The 16523-nt window shown below is 44.7% G+C and overlaps 1 protein-coding gene across 1 annotated transcript in view; it reads left to right on the top strand.

Moving 5' to 3' along the window:
* Nucleotides 1-16523, top strand: part of slc75a1 (solute carrier family 75 member 1) — a 57548-nt gene that overhangs the window by 11000 nt on the left and 30025 nt on the right. Inside the window, exons 3-5 of the mRNA XM_078561150.1 lie at nt 11545-11641; nt 12669-12772; nt 14140-14298. Of these exons, the coding sequence (XP_078417276.1) occupies nt 11545-11641; nt 12669-12772; nt 14140-14298 (360 nt within the window). The remainder of the gene's footprint in view (nt 1-11544; nt 11642-12668; nt 12773-14139; nt 14299-16523) is intronic.

Raw genomic sequence — 16523 nt, 5'->3', positions numbered from 1 at the left:
CCTTTGAAATTTGGTATTCTTGCGTCTGTGAATATCTGCACGATAGGAGCAGGAGTGGGCCATTCGGCCCTTCAGCCTGCTCCACATTCAACGAGATCATGGCTGACCTTCTACCTCAACACCACTTTTCTGCACTATCGCCATGTCCCTTGATGTCTCTAATATCTAGAAATCTATTGATCTCTGTCTTGAACATACTTGATGACTGAGCCTCCACAGCCCCCTGGGGTAGAGAATTCCAAAATTTACCACCTTCTGAGTAAAGAAATTCCTCCTCACTTCAGTCTTAAATGGCCTGCCTCTTCTTCATATTGAGGACTTTTCACACTGTCTTCACATTGAGGACATGCTCCATCGTATTGTGTGGCACTACCACTGTGATAATTGGGGTAGATTCCGAACAGATCTAGCAACTCAAGATTGGACAACAATGAGGTGCTGTGGACCATCAGCAGCAGCAGAATTGTACTCAACCACAATCTGTAACCTCATGGCCCGGCATATCCCCCATTCTACCATTACCATCAAGCCAGGGGATCGACCCTGGTTCAGTGAAGAGTGCAGGAGGGCATGCCAGAAGCAGCACCAGGCATACCTAAAAATGAGGTGTTAACCTGTTGAAGCTATAACACAGGAATACTTGGGTGCCAAACAGCGTGAGCAGCGAGCGATAGAACTAAGTGATCCCACAACCAACGGATCAGATCTAAGCTCTGCAGTCCTGCCACATCCAGTCGTGAATGGTGTTGGACAATTAAACAACTCACTGGAGGAGGAGGCTCCACAAACATCCCCATCCTCAATGCTGGGAGAGCCCAGCACAACAGTGCAAAAGATAAGGCTGAAGCATTTTCCACAATCTTCAGCCAGAAGTACCGAGTGGATGATCTATTTTTGCTTCCTCTTGAGGTCCCCAGCATCACAGATGCCAGTTTTCAGCCAATTCTATTCACTCCATATGATATCAAGAAATGTCTGAAGGCACTGGATAGTGCAAAGGCTATGGGCCCTGACAATATTCCGTCAATAGTACTGAAGGCTTGTACTCCAGAACTTGTCACGCCCCTAGCCAAGCTGCTTCAGTAAAGCTACAACACTGGCATCTACCTGGCAATGTGGAAAATTGCCCAGGTATGTCCTGTACACAAAAAGCAGCACAAATCCAACCCTGCCAGTTACCATCCCATCAGTCTATTCTCGATCATCAGTAAAGTGAAAGAAAGGGTCATCAACAGTGCTATCAAGCAGCACTTGCTTAGCAATAACCTGCTCACTGATGCCCAGTTTGGGTTTCACCAGGGCCAATCAGCTCCTGATCTCATTATAGCCTTGGTTCAAACATGCCCAAAAGAGCTGAACTCCAGAGGTGAGGTGAGAGTGACCATCCTTGACATGAAGGCAGCATTTGACCAAGTGTGGCATCGAGGGGCCCCAGCAAAACTGGATTCAATGGAAATCAGGGTGAAAACTCTCCGCTGGTTGGAGTCATACCTAGCACAAAGGAAGATGATTGTGGTTGTTGGAGGTTAATCATCTCAGCTGCAGGACGTCACTGCAGGAGTTCCTCAGGGTAATGTTTGCGGCCCAACCATCTTCAGCTGCTTCATCAATGACCTTCCTTCCATCATAAGGTCAGAAGTGGGGATGTTCACTGATGATTGCACAATGTTCGGCACCATTCGCAACTCCTCAGATACTGAAGCAGTCCATGTCGAAATGCAGCAAGACATGGACAATATCCTGGCTTGGGCTGACAAATGGCACGTAACATTCGCGCCACACAAGTGCCAGGCAATGATCATCTCCAACAAGAGAGAATCTAACCATTGCCCCTTGACATTCAGTCGCATTTCCATCACTTAATCCCCCACTATCAACATCCTGTGGGTTACCATTGACCAGAAGTTGAACTGGACTATCCATATAAATACTGTGGCTACTAGAGCAGGTCAGAGGCCTGGAATCCTGTGCCGAATAACTCACCTCTGACTCCCCAAAGCCTGTCCACCTACAAGGCACAAGTCAGGTGTGTAATGGAATACTCCCCACTTGCCTGGATGAGTGCAGCTTCAACAAAACTCAAGAAGCTTGACATCATCCCACTTGATTGGCACTCCACTCACAAACACAAAAAGTCACTCCCTCCACCACTGACACACAGTAGCAGCAGTGTGTGCCATCTACAAGATGCACTGTAGGAATTCACCAAAGCTTGTTAGACAGCACCTTCCAAACCCACGACCACTACCACCTAGAAGGTCAAGGGCAGCAGACACACATGGGAACACCATCACCTGGAAGTTCCCCTCCAAACCACACACCATCCTAGCTTGGAAATATATCGCCGTTCCTTCACTGTCGCCGGATCAAAATCTTGGCACTCCCTCCCTAACAGCGCTGTGGGTGCAGCTACACCACATGGACTGCAGCGGTTCAAGAAGGCAACTCACCACCACTTTCTCAAGGGCAATTAGAGATGGGCAATAAATGCTGACCCAGCTAGCAATGCCCACATCCCATGAATGAATAATATTTTAAAAAACTCTTATTTTGAGACTCTGTCCCCTGTTTCTAGCCCCTCAGGCAGGGGAAACATCCTTCCTGCATCTACCCTGTCAAGTCCTGTAAGAATTTTGTATGTTTTAATTTTTACTTAGGGAATGCGAATCCCTGAAGCCAAGCAATTGCCTCCTTGTATGTTGAGTTTGTGATTAGTCCTCCACTTAGTCTGTAGAGTGGACACCCTTCTGTGATGTGCAGCATTGTTTGTGTCTCCTCCACAAGTGCAGAAGGGGTTTGTACTGAGGCCCCAGTGGTGGAGGTTGGCTGCATAGGGGTCCTGGCCTGTCCAACATGGACCAATCTCACCATGACAGTTCAAAGCCTGCCATTCGACAGACAGGGGGTTTGTAACAAGGAACCTGTTAGTGACTTCCCTTGTTTCCCATTCCTTGATCCAGAGGATGTCTGCTGGTAGATCTTGCTCAGGAAGGGTGCTCCATATGGGGCACTGAGGTGGAAGGCAGGCAGTAGGTGGGTTAAGCGGGTCATCATGTAGTGGTAAATGAGGTGCAGCACGATGGCTTCAACTAGCTTGTGGGTTTTCGTCAGTTGGCGGAGGTGTGGCGGAGTGATGTTTGTGACGACAGGAAGCCAGGGCTGGGGTGTTGAGTGGAAAGTTCCAGTTATCATGCGCATTGTTGCATTCAATTGACTATCAACAAGATCTGTGTGTGACGACCTTTGCCAGGCAGGTGCACAGCATTCTGTAGCGGAGTATGATAGGGCAAGTAAGTCAGTAAAGTAATGGAAGGGGTCATCAACAGTGCCATCAAGCAGCACTTGCTTAGCAATAACCTGCTCACTGACGCCCAGTTTGGGTTCTGCCAGGGCTACTCAGCTCCTGACTTCATTACAGCCTTGCTTCAAACATGGACAAAAGAGCTGAACTCCAGAGGTGAGGTGAGAGTGACTGCCCTTGACATCAAGGCAGCATTTGATCGAGTGTGGCATTAAGGAACCCTAGCAAAGCTGGAGTCAATGGGAATCGGGGGAAAACTCTCTACTGGTTGGAGTCATACCTAGCACAAAGGAAGATTGTTGTAGTTATTGGAGGTCAGACATCTCAGCTCCAGGACATCACTGCAGGAGTTCCTCAGGGTAGTGTCCTCGGCCCAACCATCTTCAGCTGCTTCATCAATGACCTCCCTTCCATCATAAGGTCAGAAGTGGGGATGTTCTCTGATGATTGCACAAAGTTCAGCACCATTCGCAACTCCTCAGATACTGAAGCAGCCCATGTCCAAATGCAACAAGACCTGGACAATATACAGGCTTGGGCTGACAAGTGGGAAGTAACATTCGCACCACACAAGTGCCAGGCAATGACTATCTCCAACAAGAGAGAACCTAACCATCGCCCTTTGACATTCAATGGCATTACCATCACTGAATCCCCCACTATCGACATCCTGGGGGTTACCATTGACCAGAAACTGAACTGGACTAGCCATATAAATACTGTGGCTACAAGAGCAGGTCAGAGGCTAGGAATCCTGCGATGAGTAACTCGCCTTCTGACTCTTCAAAGCCTGTCCACCATCTACAAGGCACAAGGGAGGAATGTGATGGAATACTCCCCACTTGCCTGGATGAGTGCAACTCCCACAACACTCAAGAAGCTTGACACCATCCAGGATAAAGCAGCCCGCTTGATTGGCACCCCATCCACAAACACTCATTCCCTCCACCACTGACGCACCATAGATGCAGTGTGTACCATCTACAAGATGCACTGCAGAAATTCACCAAGGCTCTTTCGACAGCACTTTCCAAACCCACTACCATCTAGAAGGACAAGGGCAGCAGACACACATGAGAACACCACCACCTGGAGGTTCCCCTCCAAGACATTCACCATCCTGACTTGAAAATATATCACTGTTCCTTCACTGTCGCTGGGTCAAAATCCTGGAACTCCCTCCCTAACAGCACTGTGGGTGTACCTACACCACATGGATGGCAGTGGCTCAAGAAGGCAGCTCACCACCACCTTCTCAAGGGCAACTAGGGATGGGCAGTTGTTGCAGCTGCACTCATCCAGGCAAGTGGTGAGTATTCCATCACACTCCTGACTTGTGCCTTGTAGATGGTGGACAGGCTTTGGGGAGTCAGGAGATGAGTTATTCGTTGCAGGATTCCGAGCCTCTGACTTGCTGTTTTAGCCACAGTATTTATATGGCTAGTCCAGTTCAGTTTCTGGTCAATGGTAACCCCCAGGATGGTGATAGTGGGGGATTCAGTGATGGTAATGCCATTGAATATATAGGGGCAATGGTTAAATTCTCTCTTGTTGGAGATGGTCATTGCCTGACACTTGTGTGGCACAAATGTTACTTGCCACTACTCCGCTCAAGCCTGGATATTGTCCAGGTTTTGCTGCATTTGCACATGGACTGCACATGGAGTATCTGAGGGTTCGCGAATGGTACTGAACATTGTGCAATCATCAGCGAACATCCCTGCATCCGACCTTATGATGGAAGGAAGGTTGTTGATGAAGCAGCTGAAGATGGTTGGGACTATGATATCCTATATCCTTCCTTAGATAAGGAGACCAGAACTGTACATAGTACTCCAGGTGCGGTCTTGCCAAGGCTCTATACAACTGTAGCAAGACCTCTTCACTCCTGTCTTCAAATCCTCTTGGCAATAAAGGCCAACATACCATTTGCCTTCTAAATTCTTGAATACTAGAATGATACCAGAACTGGAAGGTTATACCTAACAGGAAAGAGTGAACAGGCTGGGGCTCTATTCTCTAGACAAAAGACTGAGGAGTAACCTGTTTGAAGTGCAGATTATGAAAGGGGTTAATTGGGCAACATACAAAGATGTTTCCAATTGCAGGCAAGACCAGAACTAGGGGCCATAAATATAAGTTAATTACTAATAAATTCAATGGGGAGTTCTGGAGAAACCGCCTTTGCACAGAGAGTGGTTAGAATGTGGAACTCGTTACCAGATGGAGCAGTTGAGGCGATTGTGTAGATCATTTAAAAGGAAGCTGGATAAACACATGAGAGAGAGAAAGGAATGGAAAGATAATGTTGACGAAGTTAGATGACGAAGGGGTGGGAGGAGGTCTCATGTGGAACATAAACATCGACATGGGCCAAATGTCCTGTTTATGTGCTGTAAATACTTTGTAATTCTTTGCAATATCCCTAAGCTGACCTCTCCAGTTTACTCTGGTACCTGCTCATTCAAGTCAAATGCTACAGTGTTCAACGCCCTCCTTGTGTTCAAAACATCCTCAAATACCCTTTTCCTGACCCATGCCTTTGAGTCATCCCCTCTTTCACTATGTCTCTTTTACGATCCCACTTGGCTCCATTGTTTTGCCCTCCTTAAAATAAAAAGTGTTTTTGGGATGTCTTCCTGCAAATGACAAATGCTCCAGAAATGTGAGCTTTTCTTGCTCTCCGCATGAAGAAATGTTTCCTGGCGTCTGTTCCTAACCTTGCCTTGAATCCATGCCCTCTTGTCTCGTTGTTATGAAAACAAGAAAGCACTGGTAACAGTGAAAGCATTGTTCCAGATTTCTTGTCTCTGTATCACTAATGATCTCCCACTCCCTTTTTTTATAAAGTCTGCCTTTTCGAGGGTGAGAAACCCCAGATTTCCTAGTGAAGGCAGTGAGAGGTAAAACTCTCCCGAAAGGCAGAAGGATTTGGACAAAAGATAAAGCCAACAACATGATGACAATTTGCACACAGCAAGATCCCACAAACAGCAACTGGATGAGTAATATCTTCCTTGTGGTGTCAACATAGGGAGCATTCCTCACAACCTCAGGATGTCCCAAAGTACTTTACAGCTAATTCAGTACTTTTTGATGTGTTGCAATATGGGAATGCAGCAGACAATTTGTGCACAGCAAGCCACAAACAGCAATAATAATTGTGAGATATTGACCAAGATACCGGAGGGAACTCTCCTGCTCTCCTTTGAAATAGTGGCTGTGGAATCACTTATGTCCACCTGAGAGAACAGATTGTTTTAACTTCTCATCTGAGAGATGACGCCTCCGACTGTGCAGCACTCCCTCAGTGCTGCAGTAGGAGTGTCAGCCTGGGTTAGGGACTCAAACCGTGATCCCAGAATCTTCAGCGAAAGTGTGGCCAGCAACTGAAACACGGCAGCATCGCTGAGCTCAAATTTCAATCTTGGGTTCACCCTGGGTTTCACTAAATTTATGCGCAGCCCTGCCGACATCTGTGCAGTCTCTACATTTTTTGAGGCTTTTACATTTGAGTTTGGCTCCCCCAGTGACGAAATTCAAATCCCCTTTCGCTAGCCGTTTGGAGTGACCTCCCTGCAAACTCTGGGAGTGTTATGGAAATCTTGCCAGAAAGCAGCTGAGTCATACTCGTGACAAGCTAGGGTTGGGAACAGTGTCTGGGAAGAGACAAGCAGCCTGTATCCTTGCCAAGATAATGACGGGGGTGTATAATTAAAGAACAATATAATGGCTGCCCTTTGTTTTCTGTGCTGTACGATGACCTTTGTGAAGCAGCACGGCTGACTGAGATATCCTGGTGCTCACAGCAGGTCTGCTCTTCAACGCATTTTGTTTGTGAATTTTATGTTGATCAGGTCAGGGGTGGCAGTGCTGGGGAAATGGAACATATTTTATTTCAGCTACACACTGTCAGCATCAAGCACTTCCTGCAGAGATACCGGCAAGGCTAGATATTGAGGAAAGCTCCTTTTATAGGTAAAGGATGAGGACATTCAGCCCCAAAATGGAGTGCAACTGAGCTAACTGAGTGAAGAGTTGGAGTTTGGTGAGAGGGGAGTTTTAAGTCTTAATTTTTTTCTTAAATTTTGCTCTTAAATTCTAATCTTGTCTGTAATTAGCAGTAACTGGAAAATGCCATGTAAACAGGCTAAGTTCTTTCTTCCTTGCAGTTTAGACAGGGTAACATAGAAACATAGAAAATAGAAGCAGGAGTAGGTCATTCGGCCCTTCGAGCCTGCTCCGCCATTCAATATGATCATGGCTGATCCTCTATCTCAACACCGTACTCCCACTCTCTTTCCACGCCCCTTGATGTCTTTAGAGTCCAGAAATCTGTTTCCTTCTTAAATATAGTCAGTGACTTTGGCCTCCATAACCTTCTGTAGTAGAGAATTCCACAGGTTCACCAACCTCTGAGTAAAGACGTTTCTCCTCATCTCAGTCCTAAATGGTCTACCCTGTATCCCAAGACTGTAACCCCTTGTTCTAGAGCCCCCAGCCAGAGGAAATATCATCCCTGCAACCAGTCTGTCCATCCTTGTCAGAATTTTATATGTTTCAATGAGATCTCCTCTCATTCTTCTAGACTCCAGTGAATACAGGCCTAGTCGGCCCAATCTCTCCTCATGTGACAATCCTGCCATCCCAGGAATCTGTCTGGTGAACCTTCGCTGCACTCCCTCTATGGCAAGTGTATCCTTTCTTAGGTAAGGAGACCAAAACTGCACACAATTCTCCAGTTGTGTTCTCACTAGGGCCCTGTGCAGCTGCAGTAAGACATCCTTGCTCCTGTACTTGAGTCCTCTCGCAATGAAGGCCAACATACCATTTGCCGCTCTACTGCTTGCTGCACCTACATGCTTGCTTTCAGTGATTGGTGTACAAGGACATCCAGGTCCCTTTGCACATCAACATTCCCATATCTATCACCATTTAAATAATACTCTGCCATTCTGTTTTTCCTACCAAAATGGATAACTTCACACTTATCCACATTATGTTGCATCTGCCATGTATTTCCCCACTCACTCAACCTGTCTAAATTGCCTTGAAGTCTCTTAACACCCTCCCCATTGCTCACATTACCACCAAGTTTTGTGTCATCAGCAAACTTGGAAATATTATATTTGGTTTCCTCGTCCAAATCATTGATATATATTGTGAATATCTGTGGCCCAAGCACTGATCCCTGTGGTACCCCACTAGTCACCGCCTGCCACTCCAAAAAAGACCCATTTATTCCTACTGTTTCCTGTCTGCTAACCAATTCTTAATCCATCCAATATATTACTCCCAATCCCATGTGCTTTTATTTTACGCACTAACTTCTTATGTGGGACTATATCAAAAGCTTTCTGAAAATCCAAATACACCACCACATCCACTATTTCTCCTTTATCTATTCTGCTAGTTATGTCCTCAAATAATTCCAGCAGGTTTGTCAAACATGATTTCTCTTTCATAAATCCACATTGACTTTGTCTAATCCCGTTGATATTTTCTAAGTGTCCTGTTATCACATCCTTTATGACAGGCTCTAGCATTTTCCCTAATACTGATGTTAGACTAACTGGTCTGTAATTTGCTGTTTTCTCCCTCCCTTTTTTAAATAGTGGGGTTACATTTGCCACCCTCCAACCTGCTGGGACTATCCCAGAATCTACAGAATTTTTGAAGATGACAAACACATGGACTATTTCCATGGCCAGCTCCCTGGGATGTAGATTATCGGGCCCTGGGGCCCGATTTGGCTTTCAGTCCCATTAAATTCTTCAGCACCATTCTTTTAGTAATACTAATTTCCTTCAATTCCTCCTTCTCACTGGACCCTTGGTTCCTTAGTATTTCTGGGAAGTTATTTGTGTCTTCCTCCATGAAGTCAGACTGAAGTAGTTGTTTAATTGCTTTGTTATTTCCTGGTTCTCTATTATAAATTATCCTGTTTCAGACTGTAAGGGTCCTACATTTGTCTTTACTAATCTTTTTCTTCCTACATACTTATAGAAGCTTTTACAGTCCACTTTGATGTTCTTTGCAAGTTTACTCTCATGCTTTATTTTTTCCCCTCTTAATCAATCTCTTGATCCTCCTTTGCTGAATTCTAAACTGCTCCCAATCCTCAGGCTTGCTACTTTTTCTAGCAGCTTTATATGACTCCGTGCGCTGGAGTAGGAAGCATGTCCGCTGACAATTGAAAGGCCTATTCAGGCAATTATTAAGTTAACAATCGGACTGAATTTTTCACTGCGGCCTTTACATTTTTTCAGAAGCCTCATCCGGGGGCAGAATGAGGTTTCCAAAAGCAAATCCAAAATAAAATAAAAATTTAACACTTGAATTAAAAACATGTCCCTGAGGAGACACGTTTTATGACATTTTTATTTCCTTTTTTTTAAAACAGCGCTTCATCTCCCTAAGGGCACAGAGCTGCCTCAGGGAGAGATTGAAGCGCTCTTTCTTGTACACTCTCGAATTGCGTGCTAGGCCTGCTTGCCCTCCTACCCCGCCCGCACAGGCTGCGCAGAATGCTGCCCCTCACGTATCACGCTGGGCGGGCCTTAATTAGCCCGCCCTCGTAAAGTCGCGGTGTGGAGCCGATCGCGGGCGGCAGTCGGCTTCCCGACCGTCCCGGCCCACCCCAACTGAGCGCCCCTGCCAAGGGCAAAATCCTGCCCTACATGTATATAGTTATGAGTTATCAATAAAGTTATTGTTCAACCATACAAACCTCTAGACCCTCCTCGTGAGACAACATACAAGCTTACAACAATTCCCACTCCCCTTGTGAGAAAAAGTGCTTCCTGACCACACCTTTGGACAGCCTTGCTCTAGCTTTAAGGGTCCTCCTCATTCTGAAATCCCCTCACTGCACTACTTATCTACAAGTCATTTTAACATTTATTTATTTGAGGATGTCGCCCCAGGATAAGAGGCTGATCATTTAGGACTGAGTTGAGAAGAAATTACATCGCTCAAAGGGTTGTGAATCTCTGGAATTCTCTACCCCAGAGGGTTGTGGATCCATCCATGAATGCATTTAAGGCTGGGATAGACAGATTTGTGGTCTGTCAGGGAATTAAGGGATATGGGGAGCTGATGGAAAGTGGAGCTGAAGCCCAAGGTTAGTCATGATTATATTGAATGGCAGAGCAGGCTCGATGGGCCTCCTATTTCTTGTATTCTTGGATTTGAACACTTCAATTAGATCACTCCTCAATCTTCCAAACTCATAATTTAATTTATTAAGTCCTGGTGTAATTTTGGTAACTCTTTGTTGTACCACCACCCCCAACACCCTCCCCCACCAAAGTTACATAGTTATTTTTTTCATTTTTATTGTTTTGTGGGATGTGGGTGTCACTGCAAGGCCAGCATTTTTTTGCCCATCACTGAGGAATTATCACTGAAGGAATGATCTGAGGGAAAGATCCCATGGTACTATTCAAAGAAGGGTAGGGGAGTTATCCCCATTGTCCTGGTCAATGCTCATCCCTTAACTAACATCACTAAAAACAGATGATCTGGTCATTATCACATTGCCGTTTGTGGGATCTTGTGCAAAGTTGGCTAATTCTTTACAACAGTGGCCAAACTTTGGAAGTACTTCATTGGCTCAAAAGCACTTTGGGATGTCCTGAGGTTGCGAAAGGTGATATATAAATATATGTTCTTTCTTTATCAGTGGATAAACTTATCGAGCCATTGTGTAAGCTCAGAATACATGGTTACTGCTGGTTGTATGTATTACTCATCCAATTCCTGTTGTGTTCCATATGATAGTTCAAGATCAAGTGCATTTTTCAATTGAAACATGGTTAGAGGGCTAGGCTTAAACAGACAGGAGCATTCAGACATAATCCAGTTGCCTTTTTAAGGTCATACACGGTACCTTTATTTTAAAATAAATGCTTAGATTTGAAACTATTTATCATTAAATGGCAAATTTGGGATGCAGGAGTAGAGTCAGTTGGAGTTTCTTTTTCCTGGCGGAGACAATGGAAATGCAAGACTGAGGTGTTCAACGCCACCACTGGGTGGAGTGTGTAACTTCAGCATGACAAGTTTACATAGGCAGTTTCCATTATAAATGTGGATGGAGGGAACAAGTTGACAGAAAAGAATAGCAAAAATATGTCGTGCAATTTTTTTTCTTTAGATAAAGTGGAAGGAACACTGATGTAAGATTTTAAATATGTAGATTATTCCTCAATCGACTTTGACTATATGCCTTTTATCAACAGGATGATGTTTATCAATCCCTGCAACACTCTGTGGACTGGTTTGCTGATATGATCGGGGTTCCCAGTGTAAGAAAATATAACAGTGTCCTCTTTGGGGGTGAGAATATTTTACTTGGTTGAAGGAAGCTATAGTGTATAATGAGGTATTACATTATAAACATAGCAGTGTAACTTAGTGTACTGTAACAGTCATGTTTCATAGTGTGTATACTGCTATAACAGTGTTATTCATACTATAGTAACATAGTCTAGAGTATGATAGTGTAACATAGCATGGTGGTGTGAAAATGGTCATTGAGAGACTGAACAGAGGGGTTAGGAGAAATTTCTTCTTATGGGGAGATGTTGAAACATGAACTACTGGGCTACAGTTGAAGCAGAGCCAATGGTCGAAGAATGCTTTCCCAAATTGGTTTTGTAAGGCATTACCGACAATAATTTGGTTTTCATGGAAGGGGTAGTGGAAAACTGGACCTGTCTCTCTCTTTTGCCTACTCCCAAAAAGGTTGTGGATGCTGGGGAATAATTGGAGATTTCAAGATTTAGATAGGTAGATTCTTGTTGGGTGAGGATATTGTAGTATTAGGGTGTTCAGGACTGAAAGGGTTAATGTGGGACTAGGGAAATGGTACCACCCACATGATCACGTAAAAGGAGTCACATGACTAGTAGTAGTCTGAATGGAGATAGTTCATGGCTTGGACTGAAGAAGCCTACTGTCTTGTACATCTGTCCATAGTTATGTTCTATAATAAATAGTTACCGTTCAGACTCTATGCCTCTGAACCTCTTCCTTAGACAACCAGAACAACATACAACAGATATCAAGTCATAAAGAGCCAAGGAGGTAAATGGGGCTGAGGTGCGCATCAGCCATTGAATAGTGGAACAGGCTCGAGGGGCTGAATACAGTTACTGTTTATGGCCTAGTTTTGACCCACAGGGTCCTTAAAGGTATTCAATCTGAAAATAGGTTCCTCAGTTACTACAGTTCGGCAGAGAGTGGTCTATTAAACTGATGTTCACTAGAACTTGAAGTATGTGTGAGGGTTTGATACAGGAGTCTGTCACTGAAGCAGGTTGACTCTCTGCCCATTCCTTTCCTTGTATCTGCATCAATCCAGGGCTCATTGGATCCATGTTCTCAGTGCTGCAGTTCCTTGTGTCTCCCATGACTGGCGCCGCCTCCGATTACTTTGGTCGGAGGCTGTTGATGATGCTGACTACGGTAAGTATGGTCTGCCCAATCAGAAACGAATATCCTGCTGAAGGTTGACTCAGTGTTTGGAGACCGGACTCTGGTCTCCTACTTGCCTGGGCTATGATGATATGGAAGGCTGGAGCAGTCTGCTTCCCTTGGACAAGAACATTCTGCTGGATGACACCTAGTGTTTGGAGTAAGGAATTGTCACCTCCATTCATTGGGTCTGTTTGGAATGGGGTACAAGCCCTTTGTCTTCTGATTCAGAGGTGGGATTGCTACCTACTGAATCAAGGCTCACTCCAAAGTGTGACCCTTCATATTTTTGTACTTGCTGCTTTGATTTATTCATATTAGAACCCTCTTCCATTATTCTAGGAGACAGTAAACATGCATGATGAGGTCACCTCTTCCTCTAGTTTAACGGCTATGGGGGCGTTCTGAGGTTGTGTTAGCCACTATGATAACCATTTTGATAATGGGGATTCAATTTGACTCTTCTTCTGTGAAACTGTCACTAGTTTTTTTAATGTTTGTTCTCGGGATGTGGAGATCCCTGGCAAGGCCGACGTTTGTTGCCTTTTCTTAGTTCACAAGAACACAAGAAATAGAAGCTGGAGTAGACCACATGGCCTGTCGAGCCTGCTCCGCCATTCAATACAATCATGGCTGATCTTGGGCTTCAACTCCATTTTCCCACTTGCTCCCCAACCCTTTGAATAAAGTAATTTCTCCTCATTTCGGTCCAAAACGACCGGCTCCTGAGGCTGTGCCTCTGTGTTTTAGATTCCCGACCAGCGGAAACAATCTCTCAGTGTCCACCCTGTCAAGCCCCTTCAGAATTTTGTTGCTTTCAATGAGATTGCCCCTCATTCTTCTGAACTCCAGGGAATGTAATCCCAATTTACTCAGCCTCTCATCATAGGGCACCCACCTCATCCCAGGGACCAATTTAGTGAACCTTTTGCTGTACTGCCTCCAATGCAAGTAAGAAGATTCTAGTTTGGCCTTCTCCCAGGCACCACTGCAGTCCTTGTACTGATGGTGCTCCCATCATGGTGCCAGGAAGAGGAATGCAAGAGCTTAGAATCATTGAATTTTACAGCCTAGTAAAAGGTCATTCAGCCCATTTGGCTCTTTTAAAGAACTGTCCAATTTAGCCCCACATCCAAGCTTTTTCCCCTAAATTATCTTGACTCGGTAACGAGGAAGGAATGGGGGATACGTGGGAGTGTGAACTGCAGGGGAGCCTGGAGGTTAATAGCCTTCCTCCCATGAGTTTTCTTGCCCTTCTTGGTGGCAGAGGTCACCTGGTGGCCAGGGAAGGAACCTCATGAGGAATTAGCCGTTTGGCCTTCCCTCACTGTTTTCCCTTTGGATTTCCCATTTCCCAGGCTGGGCTGATTGTTTCTTACGCGCTGTGGGCTCTCTCCAGGAACTTCGGGATTTTCCTCCTGTCTAGAGCTGTCGGCGGGATCAGCAAGGGGAACGTTAGCCTTTCGACTGCCATCATTGCAGATCTGCAATCTCCTCGAGCCCGCAGCAAAGGAATGGTAAGAGCTCATTCGGAAGCAGAGTTTCAACTTGTGTACATGCTGTGAGTTCCCATTGTGATACATTATCGTGACAATACTGTCCTTGTGCAGTGCCTTATCGCACACACAGCCATCGGAAGATCTTGTATACGAATTACACTGTGCAAAAATGAGTGTATAAATGTTTAACAACATAGAATTTTACACCATAGAAACAGGGCCATTTTGCCCAATTGGTCCAAGCCAGCATTTTTATACTTGACACCAGCCTCCTTCCACCATACTTTATGTAACCCTATCAGCATATCCTTCTATTACTTTCTCTCTCACATACATAACTGGTTTCCCCTTAAAATGTATCTGTGCCATTCACTTCAACAACTCCTTGTGGTAGCGAGTTCACATACTCACCAGTCCCCGGCTAAAGAGGTTTCTCCTGAATTAATGGGCTGGGATGGTATTTCTTTGTTTATGGGAGTATGCGGTGTGAAAATTGACTGCCACGTCTCCTATATAACAACAGTGGCCACACTTCAAGAGTTAAATAATCTGCCTGATTTTCATTTTGAATGATGCTTTTAAGTCATGGGGCAGGGAGTAAACTGGGGGTTAAATTTAATCCTAATCTATGGAAATACTAGGGCAGAGTGCGAGTGGAAAGAATCAGGAATGTAGAGAGAAAAGGGAATAGTACACATGCATGCTTCTGGACAGGGCGCAATGATTTTGTGTTGAATAGTGACATATCAAACACACCCACATACTGACTAGATGTAGATGGAACATGCTTACTTACTAATGTAGCATTAGGAACAGACTCCCTGGGGAGACTCGGTGGAACCTGTTTCTATTGATTAGATTCATCCAAATACAAATTAAGTAGATTTGTTTCAACAACAATAACAGCAACAACTTGCTTTTATATAGCACCATTAATGTAGTAAAGTGGGGGCTGGTTAGCCCAGTTGGCTAGATGGTTAGTGTGTGGTTCAGAATAACGCCAACGGTGCAGATTTGATTCCTGTTCCGGCTGAGGTAGACTTGAGACCTGCCTCCTCGCCTTGCCCATAAAAGTGGAAGGCAATGGTGAATCACCGCTGACAAGAAACTTCCAAGAAAATGGCTTAAAATGAAGCGTTTATAGACAATGAGCCAAGGACCTGCTCTGGTAAGCGCAAGCTGTTTGAGTACGGTCTCTACTCTGCCCATTATGAACAACCAAAGGAACATGGTGAAAAAAATCCAAAACAAATGTCTACTGTTAGATGTGATTGGGAGGCACATGCTGAACAATCCTGAGTGCGCTAATAGCTACACTAACAACCAATCTAAGATAATCAGTCGAGCTTGTAACATGGTTCATTTACACTTCCTGAAAACAACATACATTCATATACAGGGACCCATTCTCTGTAAACAAAAGGAATATGCTTATGCCTTGTGCCATTTTTGAATTACCTGGAAGCTTGAGAAGCCTATAGTTCCCCGCTGCTTTCTCCATGGCAATGCCTCAACCAGAGTCAACTTGCCAACCATTCAGCACCCTTTTCTCCTGCAGTATAAATTGTTGTAATCGTTTGAAATTTGGCACTCTTGCGTTTGTCCTGATGAGTGCAAGATGAAAAGCTTCAGCAACATGTCTCTCTTTTCAGCAATATTATCAAATTCAGAAAACAATATTATGGTATGCAGTATATGAGTAACTGGAGACATGACACGTGGTGAGCGTCGCATTCGTGGGAGGAACTGGCAAATTGGACCCAGAGATCTCCACCACTGTGGGCGGTTTTCCTCACCTCGTGTCTATTGAGTTTATGAAGGATATTGTCGTATATCCTTTCTCTCAGTAAAGATTCGAGGAACGGGAGATACATGGATTTCTGATTAATATTCTTTATTGATCAAAATATTGATCGAACCCATTACTTGTAGTGCCCTTGAGATTGGTTCCAAATTATACTCTGAAGCAATGGACTCATTGGGTTCCGTAAACATGTTGTCTGGTCTGCTCACTCTAGCCTAAGTAAGACTAAGTAAAAATCCCTAAGGTATTCCTAATGTGGCATTAATACGTAAGCAGGTTTCATCCATTTCCAGTCAGTATGTGGGGATGTTAGATATGTCATTTCTCCTCCTTCAAGTACCATGCCCTAAGAGGGTGTCAGTGACAATGGACTTCCATTGGCTTGGTCCATGATTATGCTTGGCAAAGTACTGCAGTTGTTTGCCATTGCCTTCTGCAG

This window comes from Cetorhinus maximus, chromosome 2, assembly GCF_964194155.1.
Source record: "Cetorhinus maximus chromosome 2, sCetMax3.hap1.1, whole genome shotgun sequence".
Lineage (NCBI taxonomy): Eukaryota > Metazoa > Chordata > Chondrichthyes > Lamniformes > Cetorhinidae > Cetorhinus > Cetorhinus maximus.
Note: the sequence above shows the minus strand (reverse complement) of the source record. Positions and strands in the feature narration are given on the sequence as shown.